This window comes from Piliocolobus tephrosceles, chromosome 9 (genome assembly GCF_002776525.5).
Source record: "Piliocolobus tephrosceles isolate RC106 chromosome 9, ASM277652v3, whole genome shotgun sequence".
NCBI lineage: Eukaryota > Metazoa > Chordata > Mammalia > Primates > Cercopithecidae > Piliocolobus > Piliocolobus tephrosceles.
Genome location: NC_045442.1, coordinates 117,921,984 through 117,945,735, shown reverse-complemented (window position 1 = coordinate 117,945,735; position 23,752 = coordinate 117,921,984). Strand labels below are relative to the sequence as shown.

The 23,752-nt window shown below is 42.0% G+C and overlaps 1 protein-coding gene across 10 annotated transcripts in view; it reads right to left on the bottom strand.

The window, feature by feature from the left end:
* Positions 1-23,752, bottom strand: part of BEND7 (BEN domain containing 7) — an 83,913-nt gene that overhangs the window by 23,557 nt on the left and 36,604 nt on the right. For 8 of the 10 annotated variants that reach the window (XM_023223241.2, XM_023223242.2, XM_023223245.2 and 5 more), the window contains one exon: positions 12,382-12,607. In XM_023223241.2, coding sequence (XP_023079009.1) covers positions 12,382-12,607 — 226 coding nt within the window. Of the gene's footprint in view, positions 1-12,371; positions 12,608-23,752 lie in introns of those variants that run through there. The other 2 variants (XR_002733898.2, XM_026454814.2) reach the window with 2 other exon arrangements.

Below are 23,752 nucleotides of genomic sequence, written 5' to 3'. Positions count from 1 at the left end.
TCTATTAGAAATTCAAAATTAGCTGGGCATGGTGGCACACACCTGTAGTCCCAGCTACTCGGGAGGCTGAGACATGAGAATTGCTTGAGCCTGGAAGGCGAAGGTTGCAGTGAGCCAAGATTATACCACTGCACTCCAGCCTGGTTGACAGGTGAGAAACTGTCTCAAAATAATAATAATAATAATTAGGGATTTATAGAAATTCTACTTAGAAGGTGCATTATGTTTCATATAACTTGTTTATTTATTTTATAGAATAGAATGCTGAGGCTCAAGCAACACAAAATTTAAGATTGGGAATCACCAGTTCAGAGGCCTTAAGCAAGTGGCATAAAACACATGTGTTCCCTCCACACATTACTGGGCTTGACCGTTCTTTAGACAAATGAATGAGGAAAAAGTCATGAGTTTTTCTGTTTCTAAAGTGAAGGTTTCTCGGTGTATGAACTGTGAAAGTCATTCCACGAGGCGCTGAGTTTACCCCCTCGCCAGGAGGTCTGGAATGAATGCCTCCAGTGTCAGGGTAAATTATAACAAGGGCGGGAGGCTCAGGTCAGACCCCAACCCAGAGGTGACAGAGGCTGGGAGAAGGAAGGGTGAGGGGCTGGGAAGGTGGGCGCAGGGCGGGGGTCTCACCCATCAGTGGAGGTCTATGTACTGTCCCACCGTGGACACTGGGCGAAGACGCTGGGGCGTTAGGACAGGGCCTGTGCCTCAGAGGTAGAATTCAATTTCCTGTTCTTTTTTACACAGTGGCAACTCCCTTCTCATTGGGATCAGCTGTAGGAAAATTTAGGGTTTACACTCTGAGGCTGACAGGAGTTCTCAGACTTTTATCTGACCTTCACTCTTTCGGGCACCAAGTTGCTAGGACAAAGGCTAAAATATACCTGGAAGGGAAGTATACGGATGCGTCAAGGAGTCTTCAGGTAGGAAAACTAGGAAATGGCACATTTAGCCTAACTATGGATTCCGTTACTAGGTTTATTTAAACCAAAATCCCACAGTAAAATGATTACACTTCATCTTTTGAGGATGATTCCTCTGTGGTATGAATGAAAGCACGACATACTACACTTTCCATGTGGCATACTGTGGAGGTTTCTCTTCGATATTTAACAATGATCAATGCTTTCACAGCCCCCATTAAATACAAACTTAGCTTTTTTATTTTAGATTACCTTGATGTTTTTGATCGACAAGATTACACTATCCTTAATTCCTATCCGCCATTTGATCTGTCTGTGGCTGCTGTTTCTTCTAATCTTCAAACTTATACTCCACCTCCTTGAATTTCAGCTGCCCTTTTCCAACTTGTCATGGAGAAGTTGTGTAGTTATCTTGTTATTCATGCCCTGTATGCATCCAATGTGGGAGTACTGTTTTGATTTTTAAGAAACCACCTTTTTCAGAGAAGATAAATGGACTGTTTTGATGTATTCCTTCCCTCTTTCCTTCCTTCCTATATTTATTGATCGTTAGTTATGTGAATGGTGCTGTTTCACGGGACAAGGAATACACAAAGCAAACATAAAACATGATCTCTGCCCACAGGAGCGTATAGTCTTGTTGGGAAGACAAGATGCCCTAATATAAACAGCATGACTGTACATCCCGATCTGCGCAGGAAAGTTCAAGTTTAAAGCACCTGTTTTCCCAGTGAGATAATTAACAGCACCATACCGACTCTCAAGAGTGTCCCAGTGTTCACAGAAAATGACATGCTCGTCCTCCATCGAAGTCATCAACAGCAAGGCAAAGAGTTAAGATGCCCTGCTAAGCCGTCTAAAGGCAGTAAGGGCTACTGGTACTCAGAGAAAGGGGCAATCAGTACAGGTTAGGGCATCTGAAAAAGTCTCACGGTACAGGGGATGAGACTTGGGGTAAACCAGGAAGAATGAGTCAGGCTTGTCTATAAAGAGAGGGCAGAGAAGGGCACTGCGGCCTTGTGAACAGCATAACAGAGTCCACAATGAATGAGTGGTGCTTGAGGAACAGTGTCGGTGCTGGGCTGGCTCACCTGGGAGGAAGCACCGGGAAATATGTTCACAAGGAGAGAGAAATTCAAGTTACAGAGTGCTTGGAAAAAACCAGAGTTTGGATTGAATAGGCCAAGGGGAACAAAGTAGGAAAACAACGTCCTGAGATTTGGTTTTATGGGTGTTACTAGGCTGTTAGGATACAGTAGTATGAACTGGAAGGAGAAAGGAGGGTTAGGGAGGACATTTCAACAGTGTTTTTGCAGAATTTCAAGGACAGAGTGATGCATAGCTGGACCAGGATGCTGTCAAAGAAGACAAAGGGCACTGAATGAGAGAGGAGGGACAAAAGGAGTTGTTAGGGCCAGGTAGTTAAGCAGGGTGAGTTGCAAAGAAAAAAAGGCATTCAAGGTGTTTCTGAGTTTTCAAACTTGAAAAGTTAGTTGATGCCTCTGCTAAAAATAATGTAGTCTCAAGCGGGTATCAGTGTTAGGTGGCCCATGCCACCACCAAGGTGACTGCTGTGTGGGTAAGCAGGGCTACCGTTGACTCTTCAGAAAGAGGCCAGCACAGGCCCCATGCCCTGCAGGAAACTTGAATGTCCTATATATCTCTTGGTCTCCACTGTCCTGCCTTCATTTATAATTGGGATTTGCCCCCAGGCAGTTGTACCTGGCTAACTGGATTCAAAATGGTATGTGCAGTGATAAAAAGGTGTTGGGAGGAAGGTGGTTAAAATAACGAAGATTGGATTTACTCTGTGATCCAAGGGGCAGGGCTGATAGGAGGATACTAGGGTTGAGTATAAAAGGGTTTCTGAGGAATACTATCAGCTGACCATGGAGAGGTGTCAAAATCTAACCAAGAGTAGGATGCAAGAAACATGCAAGTTTCTTGCTGTATGCAAGTCCATACAGCAGAAGACTTGACTGGAGGGAGCAGTCAGAGGGAAGACCTGATTAATTCCAAAAAGGAGCACCTCTCTCTCTGCTAAGCGTTTTTTACAGACAGGTATAGCCGTGCTTTGCTCTTATACAAAAATGTCTGACAGGCAGCCAAAATCGATTACAGCTTTCCGTTAATTTTAAATGAAGGTTATGGAATTATTATTATTATTATTTTTGAGACGGATTCTCGCTCTGTCACCAGGCTGGAGGGCAGTGGCGTGATCTTGGCTCACTGCAACCTCCACCTCCTGGTTTCAAGCGATTCTCCTGCCTCAGCCTCCCGAGCAGCTGGGACTACAGGCATGTGCCACCATGCCCAGCTAATTTTTCTATTTTTAGTAGAGACGGGGTTTCACCATGTTGGCCAGGATGGTCTCAATCTCTCGACCTCATGATCTGCCCACCTCAGCCTCCCAAAGTGTTGGGATTACAGGCGTGAGCCACCGTGCCTGGCCAAAAGTTATGAATTTTTAAGGGGTTTTCTTATTGGAAGCTTGCATACAATCTTAGTTTTTTTGTGAGTATTCCATGATCATTTGCAATGCACTTTTAGGGCAGAAATACTAGCAAATACTAATTCCTGCGTCTTTCAGATTTTTGATGCACACCTTGCAGGAGATAGTCAATACTTGTTATGGAACTGAATTGAAACATTTGCTAGATTACTGGCACCAATTGTAGGTCCAGAAGAAAAGTTACCAGGAATGCGATCTGACTGATTCTGAACTTACTAAGCAATTCTGTTTCCCCACAAGAGGAGAGAAAATAGAAGGATGTGGCATTACCTTAGGATGCTGGTGAGCATCTTCGATGAGCCAAACAATTCAGGGAGTTAAATAAAGAAGAGATGGGCTACGCAGAAAACATTGCTTTCTATTTTCAGGGCCACAGCTGGCCCATACGGAGGCATTGTTCAGATTAGAAAAGTGTCTTTCCGCAAGACACTGTACTTTCAGCTCCAGGAAAACTGTCACAATAAATATACAAATTGACAGCGTCCACAACGGCAACGGTGCCCACAATGTTGTGCAATGCACATTCTACTGCAGTGGCCCTGTTTATGCTCCAGAAACATATCTCTTTTGACAGGAGGCTGTTTTTGTCAATCCTAGTGGTGGTGGTAAAATGAAGGTTTCGTAAGAATTCAGTAACTGGGAGCTGGAGTTGAATCCTTGCAAGGGAATCCACAGCTGGTTCCTGCCCATTATCTGACAGGCTGAAGAAAGATCAATAAGAGCCACACCCTTCTTAACAAGTTTCTCCACATTTCCATTTGCTCGTTATGTAGTAAACATATGAATTCACAGTTCTGAGGAGATGAGATCCCTTTTTTGAGCTTATGGAAGGCCGGTGTTGAAGCAGTGGTGAAGCATAGCCTCACTGTGGCCCCAACTGCAGGGATCCGAATTCATCAGGTCTGGGATGGGGCCGAGGTAGCTTTCAGAAGCAACTTTAAGCAGCACAGCTCTGGCTGAAAATGCTTGGAGGTAAACTATATCTGAGTCCATTTCACTGGCATTATATTCATGAAGTCAAACATGTTAAGGTAAACAGGTTGCTGAGGACTTAAGATCCACCAGTGAGCATGAGCCTTAAACAGTTCTGGAGGCAAAAGGCTTTCACCCAGTGTTTTATTGAATTTAAGCTTCATTAAACATGTTCTGTAGTTAACCTTTTCCATTCTCTCTGCGTTTGATATACTTCTCTTCATTCAAGGCCTAGTTCAGACGTCATCTATTCTGCCAGGTCTTCCCCTAGTGAGATTTACATCCTCTGTGCTTCCTCCTCCCCGCATCAGGTAATAGACATTTGTCATTTATTTTATTCTGTCTTGGAGCATGGCTCTGTTAGGGGTCATCGCTGACACGTCTTACTAGACTGCACATTCTTTCACATCAGGGCCATGCCTTAGTCAGTCACTGGCTTGGTACAATAAATATGTTGTTAGCAGCAATTTCACACCTGCTGATGATTTCTAGGTTTATGATATCAATGAAAATATTGCAAAGATTCTGGTGTTCTCATGACTTAATCTAGTATCTGAAAAGCAGTAAAGATCACGTCTTCCGTAACACACTGTTTGGGGAAATGTCAGCTGAACAAGTGTTTCAAATATGCAATCAAGGAGACTTTGGCCAAGAGCTTGCCAAGAAGAGATTCTCCATTTTCTTCAAGACTGTCACGACAAAGTCGTATGGAAAGTCAAATGGCATTTGTTTAGTGATCCGTAAGTAAGATCTATGCTGGAGTCTGGAAGTGCCTTTTTCCACCTTGGTGAAGTGGGCGGCTATTCCGTCTAGTCCTGGTGAGGCACTGTAGCCATGTCTGAAACCTGGACCCTTGTGTCACATAACACAAGGGACTCGGGGCCAATATCCATCATCACTGTTAGACTCGGGGCCAATATCCATCATCACTGTTAGACTCGGAGTCGGTATCTGTCATCACTGTCAGACTCGGGGTTGATATCCGTCATCACTGTTAGACTCGGGGTTGATACCCGTCATCGCTGTTAAGACTCGGAGTCGCTATCCGTCATCGCTGTTAGACTCGGGGTCGCTATCCGTCATCACTGTTAGACTCGGGGTTGCTATCCATCATCACTGTTAGACTCGGGGTCGATATCCGTCATCACTGTTGGACTCGGGGTCGATATCCATCATCACTGTTGGACTCGGGGTTGATACCCGTCATCGCTGTTAAGACTTGGAGTCGATATCTGTCATCGCTGTTAGACTCGGGGTCGATATCCATCATCACTGTTAGACTCAGGGTTGATACCCGTCATCGCTGTTAGACTCGGGGTTGCTATCCATCATCACTGTTAGACTCGGGGTCGATATCCGTCATCACTGTTGGACTTGGGGTCGATATCCATCATCACTGTTGGACTCGGGGTTGATACCTGTCATCGTTGTTAAGACTTGGAGTCGATATTTGTCATCGCTGTTAGACTCGGGGTCGATATCCATCATCACTGTTAGACTCAGGGTTGATACCCGTCATCGCTGTTAGACTCGGGGTCGCTATCCATCATCACTGTTAGACTCGGAGTCGATATCCGTCATCGCTGTTAAGACTCGGGGTCGATACCCGTCATCGCTGTTAGACTCGGGGTCGATACCCGTCATCGCTGTTAGACTCGGGGTTGATACCCGTCATCGCTGTTAAGACTCGGAGTCGATATCCATCATCGCTGTTAGACTCGGGGCCAATATCCATCATCACTGTTAGACTCGGGGTCGATACCTGTCATCGCTGTTAAGACTCGGGGTCGATATCTGTCATCGCTGTTGGACTCAGGGTCGCTGTCCGTCATCGCTGTTGGACTCGGAGTCGATATCCATCATCGCTGTTGGACTCGGGGTCGCTATCCGTCATCGCTGTTGGACTCGGAGCCAATACCCGTCATCGCTGTTAGACTCGGGGTCGATACCCGTCATCACTGTTAGACTCAGGGTTGATATCCATCATCACTGTTGGACTCGGGGCCGATACCTGTCATTGCTGTTGGGCTGGGGCCAATACCCGTCATCGCTGTTGGGCTGGGGCCGATACCCGTCATCGCTGTTGGGCTCAGGTCGATACCTGTCATCACTGTTAGACTCCGGTCGATATCTGTCATCACTGATGGACTTGGGAGCTCTGACTGTAGGGGCTGCTGCTCCCAGGGGCATCTGAAAGCAATTGGAATCCCCTGTGGCTGTGTGTTCAAAATGCAGATTTCTGGGACTACCCTAAATCTACTGAATCTATCTCTGAGCATGGGACCCAGAAGTCTGAATTTCAAACCAACGCCCCAGGAAATTCTAATGCACACTAAAATATGAGAACTACCATGGAAGAGGCTGGAAGTAGAGGGCTACACACAGAGAACAGCCAAGATTCCACATGACTTCTTTGTCACTGGGCCTTCATAAAACGTGGGAAAATACAAACTACAACAACAACTAGGTGAGAGTTACAAACACAGCAGAGAGGCAAGCAATATTTCTGATGTAATTATACTGATGTTATGTATCATGTAATTATATTCTGTTTTAAGCAGATCGGATATATGAAAATATGAACAGGTAAATTAAGAGGTGATTAGTCATCTTCCCAAAGATTCTTTCAGCATTCATCACGTTGGTTCTGACTGCAAAACATTTAAACTAGAATTTGATTTATATACAACTGTGGAACACAAGCTATATCAAATGTTTACTCCCAAACTCTTTCCTTGTGGTTCTATGTACTGAAGAGTCTCAGAAGTATCTCTTTCTTGACGGAAGGGATCAAACTTCTTTTTTCCTCCCAAGCACAATGGAGCTGATTCTCACTATCTTCAAGAAAAGACCTGCCCTGACACTAGTAAAAAAAAACTGATGTATAGCTATATTTTAAAAAGAAAATCACTTTGAATATGCTTTGTATAAGCAACTGACTGGTCATCTGAAATCATTTATATGTCCTAGCGGAATTTATAAAGAATCCAAAATGCTAGAGTTTAAGATAGAAACTAAAAACTGAGAAATCTTTCTTTCCTTTCATATACTCCTTTTAGAAAGACTAAAGTGTTTAGTGTGCTGCAAAATGGCATGGGAGTCAGACAGGTCTCGGGTGAAGTCCTGATTCCACTACTTACTAGCTATTTAAATTAAATGAGGTTACTTAATTTCCTATGGCCTCAGTGTCCTCTCCTATAAATGGAAATAAAATAATCAACATTGGAGGGGTACTCAAATCCAAGCTAACGTTTTAACCTTGTTCTTATAAGGAGTTCTGAGAACATAGATAAGTTACTATCAAGAAATAAATAAATCGGATGCAAATTCCACCCCAACCATATTAATTTAAATCTACGTGAGATCAAATAGAGAACAGCTATTCACTTTTTTTGATTAAATCCTAATGGAAACAGAGACACTATAAAATGACAAATATGGATCCTACAGGTGTCTAGAGTCACAAGAATAAAACAAGAGGTTTTGGTGGTCATTTCTGCAGAGCCTGTGAAAGTGTGACAGCAAAAGTGGCCAGGCACCCATTCTAATCTTGTAAGAGGCACAGTTATTTTTTTGGAGGACTACCAAGGAGTGCTCCCTCCCAGAGAAGTTCTGATACCTGTGGCTGTCCAGACAGACAATCAAGGCTGGCCTCTCAGGAGAGCGGCAGTTTGTGCTGCGTGGAGTGAACTAAGAACCCCTGACAAGGTCTTCACTTGACATGCATATGTAATTTCCACTGAATGCAAGAAGATTCAAGACTCCAGGACAGTTTAATAGTAATAAAACTTTCTCAACTCATCACTATGAAGTTGAATTAAAAATCCTACAATAGGGGCTCTGAAAATTGCTTCATTGCAACTGTATTTTCTGAAGAGCATTCAGGGATTCAAAGATTCTATCATATTTAGACAACTCTAACCACGTTAATCTGCATGGTCTAGTGAGTATATCACAGCAAGAACTAGATGTGGACCAATTCTAGCCTCAGCAGGTAAGGAAAACATACCTGGGTACTAACCTCCACTCTGGCTATAAAATCAATTCTGAATCAAATTCAAGATACTAAGCTTTATCCCCAGCACTAAAACTTAAGACTCTACTTAGTAGGATCATAAGTTGTTTCTTCTTAGTTAAATTAAAAATGCTCACGTGAATGTTTCTAATTAAAAACTCTTTCATCAGCAATACTTTGAGTCATACTTATCAATACATTTTAAATAAATTATCATTAAGTGTTAGTCACCATGAGACAGATGAGATTATGTAAAAATATGATCTCTACAAAAGAGGCTTATATTTTTAAGATACTGTCATGGGGAATATTAATTACCAGTACAAAAAGCTTTATTAATAATCCCCAAAACAAACTGTTTTTCAGTCCATTTCTGTTCCTACTTATAAGCATTTTATAGATTTTTATTCATCTTTTTTCCCATTGTTGTTTTAACCAATCTAATAATCACTTTTGTTTGAAACAAAATTGAACTCCTACTGTTATTTTCATTTCTGAGATTTTGTAAAATTAACCAGTCTTCATATGTTCCTAGAAAATAGGACTTTTCAAATTAATACACTATTGGGACATTATCCCACAAGAGATAGAGTAAGAAAGACTGTATATTTAATATTTACAAAATCATTTCCAAGGGGTGGTAGACAGTAATAATAGCAAGGATAGCCTTGGCACTATTATGCCTAAAGAAACCATTTTATCATTTCCTCATAGTACTCAGATGCAAAAGACTCAGGTTAGGGATTTTTTTTTTTTTTTTTTTTTTGCTATTGGTAGAAATTTTTTTAAAAAAGAAAAGACCTTCAATTAATAGCTACTTCTGAAAATCACTTTGTATTGTAGTATGTGGGTTAACCCACTTTTAACTAAGGAAAATACAGTAAAGAAAAAATGTATTAGGAAGTTAAGAGAGTTGTATTCAAATTTATATTCAATTTTGGTTTCTATGTTTTAGCTTTCATTGGCATTTTATTAACTAGTAGGAATTTACAACAACGTTTTAATGTCAGTCATTCCAGATTAGTTATTCAAGAAGATGTGAGGATGGATGTTTAGTACTAGACCCATTATGTCAATAAATTAACGTCAAAGTCAAGATGAAAAATAAAAACCTATGCCTCTTCACTCATCCCACGTGCATTTATGGAAATCCTGGTCTGTGTGAAGCTCTCAACAATGTGTGCAGGGTAGGGAAGACTTTCCTTCTGCCTTCTGAGGGTTCAGTTGAGTCTATGAAATGAACCAATAGCAGGTAAGTTAACAGGAGAAAAGTACACAGGAGCACCGCAGGAAAGAAAAGTGAGATCTAGAAGCATACATACCCTCTTTATAGGGAGAGGGGAGGGAGGATGGAGCAGACAAATTAGGGGAGAGTAAATGGTTTTGGGGAATGATGAATGGGCCCTCAGAAGAACAGGTGACAGCCTGGGACAAAGTCTCTCTGGGTGTGGTGTCACCTCCAGTGTCCTCTCCTGTGATCAGTTAATTCACCCTGGTTCATGACACTTCCAGGGAGGGAGTTCACAACTGAGTTCCCTTTGGAGGATCAGTCTTTGGGCAGATAAGGGAGTTCAGAGAGAGCCCCTCCCTGTATCTGCTGTTCCCCAGGTGCCTACAATTTGAAATAATCTGCGTATCAAAGCAGCATTTCTTAAGGTAGCATCTCCTGAGCTCTTTCAAGAGCAACAGGTAATATAAACATATTTGAGACAAAGCGTGTCCTTAAGAAACTTACAAGAAATTATCAGACTAAGTCAGGTAGAAATGTTGACTAGCCAGAATGAATGGAATGTTTTTATAAAAGAGTCCAATCTGATACCACATTCACATTTGAATAAAAATGGTAAGAATGTATGCCATAATCTTGGATGAGTGAGATTAGAGTGGCCTTTTTGTTTTCTATACATTTTAAATCATTTGTATTTTAAAATGCATATTATTTTTGTAATCAGGAAAAAAATCAAAATCAAAATATATGTCCATGAATAAACACTGCAAATAATTAAATATAAACTATTTGTTGATTTAGGTTGTTGGTGGCTTATGGGATTTCCATCTGTTTTAAAGTTACTGGGTTGTTATTACAGAATTTTAATAGATTTAATTCAGTAACAAAAGTGTATGGAAATTTTAAGTTCTTCAACTGGAATAATCTACTTTATTATATATTGGGAGCAAAGACCTCATTGCCATTTTTATAGAGTAGAGCAGTGAAGGAAATGAAGGTGTGTCCTCTATTTGTAATATACTTTTTTTTTTTTTTTTGAGACCAAGTCTGGCTCTGTTGTCCAGGTTGGAGTGCATTGGCGCGATCTTGGCTTACTGCAACCTCCACCTTCCAGGTTCAAGTGATTCTCCTGCCTCAGCTTCCCAAGTAGCTGGGACTACAGGTGTGCACCACCACGCCTGGCTAATTTTTTTGTATTCTTAGTAGAGACAGGGTTTCACCATGTTGGCCAGGCTAGTCTTGAACTCCTGACCTGCAGTGACCCACCTGCCTTGGCCTCCCAAAGTGCAGGGATTACAGGTGTGAGCCACCACGCCCGGCCTGTTTTTTCAAACTCTGAAAGAAAATTAAAACAATTCCTGGCTGTATTTCAGAAAAGCATCAGTAGCCTTGACCTTCCTGTTTTGAGAAGGGTCCCTTCTTCACTTCAGGAAGTCCTCCTTACATCACTGACCATTTTTCACATTTTGTCGTGTTGTTTGTAGTGTCACTTCAGGCTGAATCATTCTTTTTCAGAAATGGCACAGTTTGTGGTATCTCTGTAGTTTTTCGTATTTAATACAACTCAACTGTCACTTTAAGTGAAAAAATTCTGATGGAGCATGAGAAATTCTCTGTTAATGAAGGCTTATGTCCTTCTGGCCATGAACCAAGGGTGCCTGGTACTTGCTAGTTCCATTTAAATACTGTATTATTTTATAAAGTTAATTGTGGATTTTCAAGCATCCTTCAAACACTATTGAATTCATTTACTCATTTTGCCAGATAATGGGGAACAGAAGGGGGCAGAGAAGGCCCCTCTGAGTCAGTCACACTTCACAACTGAACAATGCAGGAACTGAGCTACGAAGCACAGCGCCCCTATCGTTATTCCAGTTTTAAGCAAGGCCTGATTCAGAGTTTCATTTTCATGGAGTTGTGTTTAGATTTGAGACTTGGTTTATGTTCTTTTTGGTAAGAACTAAGTACTTCTGTTTCCTAAAGTTACATTCATCCGATTGCTGAATACGGACATTTTAAAGTTAAGAGAAGTAGGTTTAGGATGTGGCACTGCATATAAATGCAGAGGCACTCCCACGTGCCCCTGCGTGGTCACCATAGTGCAGTGGAATACAGACGCATGCTCAAAGGAGGTAAGGGGGAGAGACCCACGGTGGTCTCTGCATGGAGCTGGCATGACTCCATGGCACAAAACAAGAGGGAGAAGAGCGGGTCAAGCACATATGGGGATGCACAGGGTTTGATGTCACAGTAAGGTCACTTAGATTTAAAATGTCTTTAGAAGCAATAACCTGGTAAACAACTCTAAACTTTGGAGAGAACCATCTTACTTTATCTTTTTTTTTTTTTTTTTTTTTTACAGCATCATAGCTTTATTCTCATAACTAAAAATTTAAGTTGAAGTCATATTTTGAGGAAGCTCTTAGTTAGAAATTACAAATTACCTGCATTTTAAAAGTCAAGAGAAAACTTCTTTTTGGTTCTGCAGCAGATCAAACTGGCTCTTAATTATTTTAACAAATTAACATTACCTTGAATAATGAATTCTAGTGGTATTTGGGGTGGTGAATTACAGAGCTCAACCCTGAAAGCTATGTGAATGGCTAAATTGCCAATGGCAAATGAAATTGGCCACTAGTCAGTTTACTACAATTTCAGCTGCATCGTTATGGAATGAAGGCAAAGCTCAACAAAGAACCCACAAAATGAAATGATGCAGACCAACCTTTTATTGCACCCACAATATTTTGGTCTAGTCCTTTCCGGTTGTCATTGAGTCCTCTTTTCCTCTTCCCATTGGGTAAGGAGTTAGCCAAAGTCTTGTCATCAAAAAACGCACACACCAGTTTTCTAAACAGAAGGCTTCCTGAGCGAGTGTAGTTTGACAATATAGAGTCCAGCTGAGATTTAGGCATAAACACATCAAAGCCTTCAGCAAGTTGTACTTCTGGCTACCAAAAGAACATAAATATTTCATTAAAAGCAAGATTTGAAGCATTTGACTTTGGGTACATGAGCAACAAAAAAACATCACTAGTTACTGAAATGTACATCTCCTACAAATGAAAACACTCTTGGCTTTCTTTGTGTGCCAGTATCTGCTATTTATAAAACCAAGGACTAGTTATAACTTACAAAACAAGATGCTCTAATTGCAATATTGAGCTTTGTCAAAAGCATTGGAAAGAAAATAGCCAAGAGAAGGCTGGATAACCACAAAATCCTATCATTCTAGAGCTAACAGGGAGTTGAGACTTCTGGATGAAATATCCTCATTTTATAAACAAAGGAACTAAAGCCCAAAGAGATCATAAAAAAAAAAAAAAGATTGAGAAATAATTCAAATGCGCTCAGTGCAGTACGGTTATAGATCACTTTCTCATACACTAAATAACTTAATTTCTTTCACCTAAAGACACAAAGACGAGGATACCCCAGAAGGCCCCTGGTTCCTTCTACTATGCCAGTGGCTTTTAGCTGAGGAGCTATTTTTTTCCCCCAGTGAAAACTTTTGTAAACTAATACATAAAATAAGTAAAAATGATGAGCAGGTTTCCTGAGCCGTTTAAATCCACTCCCCATCCCTAATCTTGGGAGGAAAATGTGAAACTATGTCCCCGACCACCCTTGGAAAACCAAGGTGCTAGCACACTGCTTCCATGGCAGGGACTTCCCGACTGGGATAAGGAATCAGAAGACATTCAAGGCGCCTTTCAACTTGGACGCTACTGCACATGCTTGGCGCTCAGAACGCCTTCTCCAATAGCATGCCACGAGGTTTACAACTCGCCTTTGAATCTTTCAACCCCGTTCATACCTTTTCCTTTACAAAGCCTTCCAAATGAACTGATCTCCTAACTCCTTGCTGCCCATGGAGGTGGCTACAACTCTCTGTTCCTGCTGTTCATTTAGCAGACATATGATTCTATTGCTTACACTGTGGTAGAATTATTTATTAGTTTGCAGCCCTTCCTGATCCTGAAGCTCAGACTTTATATCTCTAGGATCTGGCATACAGCAGGCACTCAATAACTTCTTGTGGAACAGACGAAAGTTCATTAGTCATAACCTGCACTACTAAGTCATTTAGTTTATTGTTGGTTATGACATGGTAGCTGTAAAATAATAACTTTAATATGAAGAAATGCAACTGGTAAACTGTTACTAGGAAAAAAGTCTGATGAAAACCTCACTGAATTAAGATGCTATCGAAGCTGATTCTTAGATCTTCTATTCATCACTTTGCAAAACTGGCCCTGCTTTACAGTTTCTAAATCACATCAGAAACGTGAGGATGCAGGATGAATTTCTCTCCTGGATAGGAAGAGTGGTTATTTTTGGTTTTGTCCTATCGCTTTTCAACATGCCACCCCACCTATGGTTAAAGTAAACAGGGCTCAGAGCATGGCTTAAATTCTTTGGATGACACAGGAAGGAGTTTGGGCCTGGTCCCTCCAAAAGAGAACTCTTAACTGGAATATCCAGAAAGTCATCTCACGGCTCTGCTTCACTTTGCCATTCCATGTTTGGTCTCTGAATGTGTGGTGAATATCACTATAAGAGCTATGCTGTCAGACTTTCCCCCGACTTCTGCATTTTGCTGCTTGCTTGTTCCAGGTCTCCAGAGGAGGTGGTCTGAGCTGGAGGCTACATCCCTAGTTTCCAGAACAGAGGTGGTTCATAACAGGCACTCAATAAGTCTTTGTTGAATGATTCAATGTAGACAATATTAGGATTGAGAGAATTTTACCATCATAATCTAAGATGAAGTTTTATTCATAACCAGAGTTTTATTTTGCATATCCTATACTGCATTTAGAATTTTTGTTCTAAATGAACTGATCTTGGATTTTTGCTAAGTGCTCCTGTATCATTTGAAAGCCATTAAAAAAAAATCCAAGTTTATCTTACAGAAGTGGCTACTCACACCTATTTGAGGGTCGAGGGTGTTTCAGATGCTCTTAATGGCAAGACACGAAGGGGAAGGACAGTAGTTACTCATATAATCTCAGTTTGATTCTGATACCATTAAACAGGTACTTAAAACACTGACCTCTGAGACATTCCCTTTGATTCATCCTGTGAATGTGGACCCCAGTTTGAGAAACACTGACCTGAATGAGCTACCAGGCGGAACTGGCCACTCCCTTCTTCACGCACTCATACTATTTTCTAAGAACTCTGTTTACAGCACTTTTCATGCAGCATTTGCTTAGCTGGGAGTTTGCATTTTTCATTGGGATGAGGACTCTTGTATCTGGAGTGTCAAGCACCCAAGAGTGTCCAATAGATATTTGTCAGAATAAACAAAACAGTATGTAAGAATTCATTTAAAATGACTGGTGTTGATTCAGATATCTTTTATCCCTGTATGAAGAAAGGGGGTTTGAAACTTTGCCACGATGTGCTCAGCACGCCTGTGTCTTCTAATCGTTCATGTGGTACCTTCAGGAGTTGGGTGACCTGGATAACACTGACCCAGCTGTTTCAATACCTACTCACTGAGCCCCCTCCATGTGTAGGAATCTGAAGGCTCGCTCTGCAGGCGAGACATATGCACAAATACCTATCCTATAAAGTCGAACGTGGTAAAACATGAGAGAGAACAGAGTAAGCGCTGTCTGAGACAGCATCAGGCAGGACTTGGCTGCTGGGGGTGCGGAAGGAAGGGGGCTCTTGGGGCTCTTGGGGCTCAGGAGGGTATAGGACAGTGTTTTAAAAGGACCCTGAAGGTAGGATTCAGGAGACAGGTACAGTCGCTGTTTCTGGTACCTGCCACAACTCCTAACAGCTAAGCATCTGGAGGTTTCTGCAGAGCTAAGAGACTTCCAATGCAGACGCTGTCACTGCTTCCCATTCCACTTTCTACTGCCAGATACTGTTATTTTGAACTGTTCTTTCCAGATCAAGGAACATGAACTCACCCCCTTGCAAGCACGTTACAAAGGAGGAAGTAGTCTGACTAGTGGAGGCGGTGGTGGCAGCGGCAGCCGGGGCACAGGTGACTGGGCTCTGTCCTTCCTGTTCTTCTTGGCCTGTCTCCTGTTCAGATTTCTGAGCCAGGAGTGAACGGCACCAATGCTATCTACGTGTGCCAGGTGCCGCAAGGCAACAACGCCTTAAAAGAACAAAAGAGGGCAGCTTTGTTTTCTGAAACACGAAGAAAAGATGACGTTCACTAATCTCACATTTTCACTATGAAATCTTTTTATTTCGTCCATTTGATAAGTATAACCACAGTGGATTACTATCATATAATGATCCACATCTTTGTACATATATTTAAAAACAGGATAAAGCTCTTTCTTTAATTGTATCATTGAATCTCTTAGTTTACTGGCTCTGGTTTAAATGAGATCTCTCTGCTTACTGATAGCTATGACAGAAACCAACACTCTTCCAAATGAATATCGTTTTGAAAACTAGACTTCCCTTGACAGAGTCACAATTTGATACTCAAGCCAAAAAAGAAAGCGAATATGTTAATTTACAGATTTTAGCGATTACTGAAGTAATACGATTTTTAAATGATGACGTCTCAACGAACAGTTCAAAATAACAATCTGAAGTTGGGATAGGATTTATGACACTTAGAGTCATCATTTTAGGAGCTGGGAGTCTGAATTCCCACTATAAATGTGGATTTTCATCTATGTCCTGCCTATTTTAGGTACCTTGGCCACTTAGTACAACAATGTATCAAATGCTGACTTTTCCTTCTTCATCTGGCACTGGGTGAAGTTCTGGAGGCAAACACTGCATACACAGTCATCATCACTCTTGAAAATGTCCCAGAGCCAGGCCTGCAGACTTTCACGAATTTGTTTCTTTGCATTTCAGCTGTGGTCTCCCTTTGCTTAGACGTAGCTGGGGTTGAGATGTAGTTTGGCTGGATCTCCTAACTAGGTAAATGAAGATGCTCCTTCCCCACCCCTCTGCCCCGTTACACTCCCCAGTCCCCATGAGCACATCGTGGGACTCCCCTGTATAATCGAAAGAATACAAAGTAAGACAGTTTTTAGGAGATCATGCTAGTTAACCACCCAGGGAATATTTCTAACATAGGCTACTTTATCTAAGGTATTAGTAAGGTATTAATAAGTAAATTACAGGAAGACACATAAAAAGCTCCATGTGGTCACTGGTTAAAAGAAGCGCACAAATAATCATACTGGGCATTAACCCCAGATGTTCAGTGGCAGATTAATAGGGTGCAGATTCTGTGTATTACATAGGGTCACCTTTGCAGGCACGTGCACAGGGCCGTTTGGACGAGGTCATACGCTGGTGGGGATTTGGGGGGCTGGGCTGGCTGGTCAGTCTCAGGCTGGCTCAGGACCAAAAGGTGAAAGAAAACTGTAGACGAAGAGGCAGGATCCTGCTGAACAAGACTAACTGATGTGGGACTGAAAGGCTTGTAACAGGATTCATAAGAGTGCTTAAAGGATGTGAATTTAGTCTATGTCCACACTACCGTATACAATGATCTTTTGTTCTTGTGTTTATTTTGCAGTATATTAGATGTATTTTGAGGAAAATGTGCTTCAGTTTAAGAAAAGAAATTTCACAACACAAACCTCCCCCAAAATTGATTCAGTTTTGTTCATAAATGTGATATGCTTCTGTCTGATAAAAACTACATGTTCCTGTAACTCAGGTCTGCCCCAGGTGGACATAGCAAGAATCACTGTTACCATTTATTTTCTATTTTTAAATTTTATTTTTATTTTTTAGAGACAGGATCTCAACCTGGTGCCCAAGGTGGGGTACAGTGGGGGGATCACAGCTCACTGCAGCCTCCAACTCCCGGGTTCAAATGATCCTCTCACCTCAACCTCCTGAGTAGCTTGGGCTACAAGTGTGTGGCCAGTTAATTTAAATAAAATTTTTTTTGTAGAGACAGAGTCTCACTATGTTGCCCAGGCTGGTCTTCAATTCCTGGTCTCCAGTGATCCTCCCTCCTCAGTCTCCTAAAGCGTTGAGATTACAGGCATGTGCTACCATGCCCAGCAAATTTTTAAAATGTATGTATTTATATATTTTGTAGTGAGGGGGGTCTCGCTTTGCTGCTCAGGCTGGTCTCAAACTCTTGGCCTCAAGCAATCCTCCTGCCTTGGCCTCCCAAAGGGATTACAGGCAGGAGCCAACACGCGCAGCCTGTCATTTATTAAATGCTATGCTAAGAACATAGCCCACGAAGAGGGTAGCCACAAGAGCGTGTGGGACTGGTCGCTCACCAGCATGGCTGGTCCTGTTGAGCAGCTCAGAACAGAGGTGGCCTGGGGACGCAGCAGGCCTGAGCCGCAGTGTGGATGGGGCGGAAGCACGCGCGTGTCCTACGTCAAGGCTCATAGTGGAAGGTTGCTGCCCTCTTTCCATTAAGCAAAAAATGCTCAGCCAAAAGTCCTATCCAAAAGTAGGTGTAATTTACACGATAGCCTATAGTGAATGCTGAATAGGATAAAAATGACAAGAAGTCATCCAACAGCCAGTTCTTTATAGACATTTTTAGTTGACAATATTTTGGTAGAACTAAGCATTTAATTTTAGAAGAGAATACAATTTGGTACCTTGAAATTTTCTCCATGTACTTGTATAATGAGACATTCCGGTCTTTTAGAGATGCTTTTAGCTTTTTCCTTCTTCAGGTAATAAATTAATGACTCTGAAGACTAGGGCTTGATTTATGCTAAAGATATTTGAGCCAAAATGTACAATATGTAAGAGTCTAACCACTGCAATTTAGCTTCTTCTCTCCTACGGCCCTGAAATGGCTCCTCCAAGATGTCCACTCTGAGAGACTATCCAGGTTCCCAGGTGACCTGACTGCCTGCGCCATAGCTGATGTCCTACGCTATTATAATTACTGTTTGTGAATTTTTCTTCATGTGCTCCTTCAAGGGCAGGGACTGTTTCACATACTTCAGTATTGCCTGGAAAACAGCGATATAATTAACATTTATTTGGTACTTACTATATTCCAGGCCCTAGGCTAACACATAACACACAGATTTTTCAAATTTGATTTTCACCCTATGAAATGGCTACTATTATTATCCCCAATATGCAGATACAAAAACTACGGCTCAGAGAATTAAAGTAACTTGTTTAAGATTATCCAGCTAATACATGGTGAAGCGAAGATCTGAACTCTTGCAGCCTGCGCTGGAACTTACACTCTCAGGCATACACGGCCTCAATTTCAATGTGTCAATGAGTAAATTTAAAAAATCATTTGCTTTGTTTTACTTTACTTGATCCCAGTGGATCACTTTGTCTACTGGGCCAAGAAGGTGTTAAGAAAACAGATTTCAAGGCCAGGCATGGTGGCTTACCCCTGTAGTCCTAGCACTTTGGGAGGATGAGGCGGATGGATCACTTGAGGCCAGGAGTTCAAGACCAGCCTGGCCAACCTGGTGAAACCCTGTCTCTACTTAAAACACAAAATCAGCTGGGCATGGTGGCATGCACCCGTAGTCCCAGCTACTCGGGAGGCTGAGGCAGGAGAATTGCCTGAACCCAGGAGGTGGAAGTTGCAGTGAGCCAAGATCACGCCACTGCACTCCAGCCTGGATGACAGAGCAAGACTCAGTCTCCATAAAAAAAAGAAAGAAAGCAGATTTCCAATACAGATATTCTGATGAATATCCACAATTTATCTTCTGAAAACTTTTAAACTGGCATAATCTGGGATTACTGGAGACTATTTATTTATTTATAGTAACTACAACAAATAGAAAACATTTCCTATTATTACAAATTATTTTAAAATATTGTTAAAAACTGGTCTGATTGTTTCACCAAAACTGAAAAACAAGAAACGAAAAGCAACAACAACAAAACAAACTTAGGCCATGTATATCTGCTCTGAAAAACACAAATCAATACATGCAATCTTGAAAAACAGTGACCATAAGAAATTAACAACTGTCTTCTTTCAATATTGGTAGAGTATTGTTGGGTTGTGAACTCATGAAGAAAGAATTAAATACTGTATTTTCTTTCTTTTTTTTTTGAGATGGAGTCTCGCTCTGTTGTCAGGCTGGAGTGCAGTGGCGTGATCTCGGCTCATGGTAATCTTCAACTTCCGGGTTCATGCGATTCTCCTGCCTCAGCCTCCCCAGTAGCTGGGATTACAGGCACGCACCACTGTGCCCAGCTAATTTTTAAATTTTTAGTAGAGACAGGGTTTCACCGTGTTGGCCAGCATAGTCTCAATCTCCTGACCTCCTGATCCGCCCGCCTTGGCCTCCCAAAGTGCTCGGATTATAGGCATGAGCCACCAAGCCTGGCCTAAATACTGTATTTAAATCTGAAATTTAGTTTTGGGTTTCTGCTTCTGCTTCTGTGTAATTGAGATTCGAATTTTATTTAATGTGCTGCTTTTAAAAGGGTCAAATAATCCTGCCCAAAAGAGAAGTATTTCAGGCTATTCCCTTTCTAAGAACACTATTTGTTCACATGTATTTGTTCACTGATAGACAAAGTTTTATTTTAAAATATTTATTTCCATAAAGATACTGACGTAAGAATGCTAAGGTTAAAAAAAGAACTAATATTTATTGAGTGCTTAAAACGAGCCAGGCCTTGTTCTAAGTGCTCCACAGAGATGGCTTCATCTAATTCCTCCAATGGGCCAATTCCAGGAGGGAAGCACTTGCTATCCCCATTCTACAGAGAGAAATGGAGTGGGGAGGGGTCAGGTTCGCTTGCTCAGGGTCACACAGCTGAGAGTCTAACCCAGGCAGTCTGACCTCAGAGCCTGCTCCCTGACCCATGAAGTTCTCCCCAAGAAACTTCCAAGTAAACAGAATCAACAGCCACAGCTGAAACTTGCAGTTCTTTCATATGATAATCATTCCCTCAACGGTGACTCAGTGTTCCTCACGCCCAGGCACTGCGCTAGAATGGGCACCCACAAGTCCTTTGCACAGCGGACAAGGGCAGATGACAGACCTGGGCTGGGGGACACACTCCACTTTTCTTGGCTGTGTGAACTTGTGCAAGCTGCCCATAGAAAGCGGATAAGAAGAATACCTCAAAGATGGCGCATGATGAATACTATTATTATTATTATTATTAATCATAGTTTCTGCTCTTGAGAAGCTGGGGTGGAAGGATGCATTGACATGTCAATAATTACCAAACAATATAGGAAGTTCTATCCAGGAGGATCGTTCAGATCACAGTAGAGCCCTGAAGGGGAGTGGGTGGGTATAGAGAGGAGGAACAGGAAAAAACAAGTAAACTGCAGTGAAATTGAGGAGGGGGCTCTCCTTAAAGCTAAGTCCTAGACATAATGTTTCCTAAGTTTATTTTGTATATTGTGCTTAACGCAAATACAGATGCTTCCTCCTTCGCAGATTAAACAAATAACATTTATTGAGTACCTTTTATGTGCCAAGCACTGCTACAGGATTTTCCCATATACTGTATCTCATTTGATGCTCACAACACTCTGCCGTTTTGACATTTCGGTTGGTTCTGATTAGAACTTAGTGTTTTTCTGCATCTGAGTAGGGACTATTGTTATCAGTTTGAAGACGGGGGCTGACCTGCCATGATTGACAGCCCCTTGTGGGCCCTTATATTTGTGTTTGTGCCATGGGTATACACACTGGCATTTGGGTGACACTACGAGTCACAATGCAAAAAGGGAACTCCATACACTGCACGTTCTTTATCTTTACAAAAGCGATAAAGCATGGGTTTCCAGTGTCACTTTTCAGCGTTTCAAGTGCTAATCTTTCTCCTGTGCTCGAGGTGTCTAGTGAACGTGTTGAGGATATGAAATTCACTTTTCCTTCCCATCCAGAGCTGAAAGCCTGCCCTGCTCTCGCTCTCCGTGTCTCAGTTGAAGTCCCAGCTGCAGCTGTAACTCAGCAAGTTTCCCAGATGGGAATCCAGGGCTCACTTCCTACTCAGTCCCCGTGTCCCTCCTGAACGGCTCTCCCCGCTCCTCCTCTCCAGGCCCACTGTCCAGCCCTCCTGATCTCCTGCCTGGCGGGCTGCATGCATCTTCCTCCCGCTCTATCTCTCTGTCAACCACATGCTGTTCTAGCTACAGTTCTAAGATACAGGCACAATTCTTCCTTTACTGGAAACTTGCAATGGCTCCCTCCTGCCCACAGATAAAGGCTGAAGGCCTCACCTGGACTTTTACTCTCTCACCCCACCCTACTTTGACCAATGCCAGCCAGACAGCTGCTCTAGCAACACTGGGCCACTTGCCCAATCTTATGATTTTGTTTTTTTGTTTTTGTTTTTTTTGAGACAGAATCTCCCTGTGTCACCTAGGCTGGAGTGGTATAATCTTGGTTCGCTGCAACCTCTGCCTCCTGGGTTCAAGCGATTCTCGTGCCTCACCTTCCTGAGTAGCTGGGACTATAGGCATGTGCTACCACGTCTGGCTAATTTTTGTATTTTTAGTAGAGATGGGTTTCGCCATGTTGGCCAGGCTGGTCTCAAGCTCTTGACCTCAGGTGATCTGCCCACCTTGGCCTCTCAAACTGCTGGGATTACAGGCGTAAGTCACAGTGCCTGGCCTCACTTTTCTTTTACTTTCTTTTTTTTTTTGAGACGGAGTCTTGCTCTGTCTCCCAGGCTGGAGTGCAGTGGCCGGATCTCAGCTCACTGCAAGCTCTGCCTCCTGGGTTCAAGCCATTCTCCTGCCTCAGCCTCCCCAGCAGCTGGGACTACAGGCGCACGTTGCCATGTCCGGCTAATTTTTGTATTTTTAGTAGAGACGGGGTTTCATCATGTTAGCCAGGATGGTCTTGATCTCCTGACCTTGGGATCCACCTGCCTCGGCCTCCCAAAGTGCTGGGATTACAGGCGTGAGCCACCGCGCCCGGCCCTCACTTTTCTTTAGAAGCATGTTACTCTTCCATGACAATCAACAGCTAACTGAGTTTTCATTAGCTGGGCGTGATGGCAAGTGCCTGCAGTCCCAGCTACTCAGGAGGCTGAGGTACGAGAATTGCTTGAACCCGAGAGGCAGAGGTTGAAGTGAGCGGAGATCATGTCACTACACTCCAGCCTGGGCGACAGAGCGAGACTCTATCTCAAAAAGTAGCTTAGAAAATGTAAGGACTGAATGTACTTTGTGTTGAGGAATAATTGACCTCTGTTTCTGACTATGTGATCTACCTGGGGTTTGACTCAGGGCCATAGTTGCAATAGCAATATGATATCATTGCATGAGCTGACTGGTCCAGAATAAAACGTCATCATCATAAATTATGTTTTAAAATTAAATTTTTAGTCTAGAGGAACTTCTTAACAATTGTAGCAAGTGTTTATAGATTTCAACAAATTAAAATTAAAAAAAAAAACCTTTAACATTGAGAATTGGGTAAAAGTTCCAATAACTTTCCAATCTAAAAAAGACACAAGATGATTATTTCTGTCCCTTCCCGTTGTTAAAAACCCAATGTGGATATACCCTAGCAAACTGTCTTCCCACAATTTCTTTCAAAAATTTTTAAACACTTTTTAAAAAAGCAATTTGTTTCCCACTTAAAGTTTAAAAGGTACGGCCAACCTCCAGTCCTATACTGGCCTGCGGGAGTTCACAGCAGGATTCTCATCCTGTGCAATCTGATAGTAACAGATCCCCCATTCTTGTTTATTTTAAGAACTCTCCCAAGAAGTTAAGGTTCACAACACAAACATACTCAGAGAAAGACATTGTGAACAGAAACGCAATTGCAAATATAGTGCAGTATTAAACAAATTTGTTTATGGTCCTATGAATGTAAAATAGCAAGTCAGATGATTATCTCGGATGTCATCCAACGTTCTGGACTGCGGCAACATTCTGACTATGATATTAAAATAGAAAAACCTTTGCAGAGCGTTAACCTATCATTACACGGAGTAAATGGCATGGCGCTGCCACCTAATTAGCAGTGTGGCTTGCATCTATAAAATAGAATTAGCACGACTGCTCCTTTTTTATTATTAGTTTGTGTTTCCAGAAAGGTGTGACCTTATCTGTATGGTTCTGTTCATTTACGCCCATCTACAAACGATTTAATTATATTCTTTTAGGTCTCTACACTAAGGAAATTGAAAACTGCCACTGCAAAATTAAA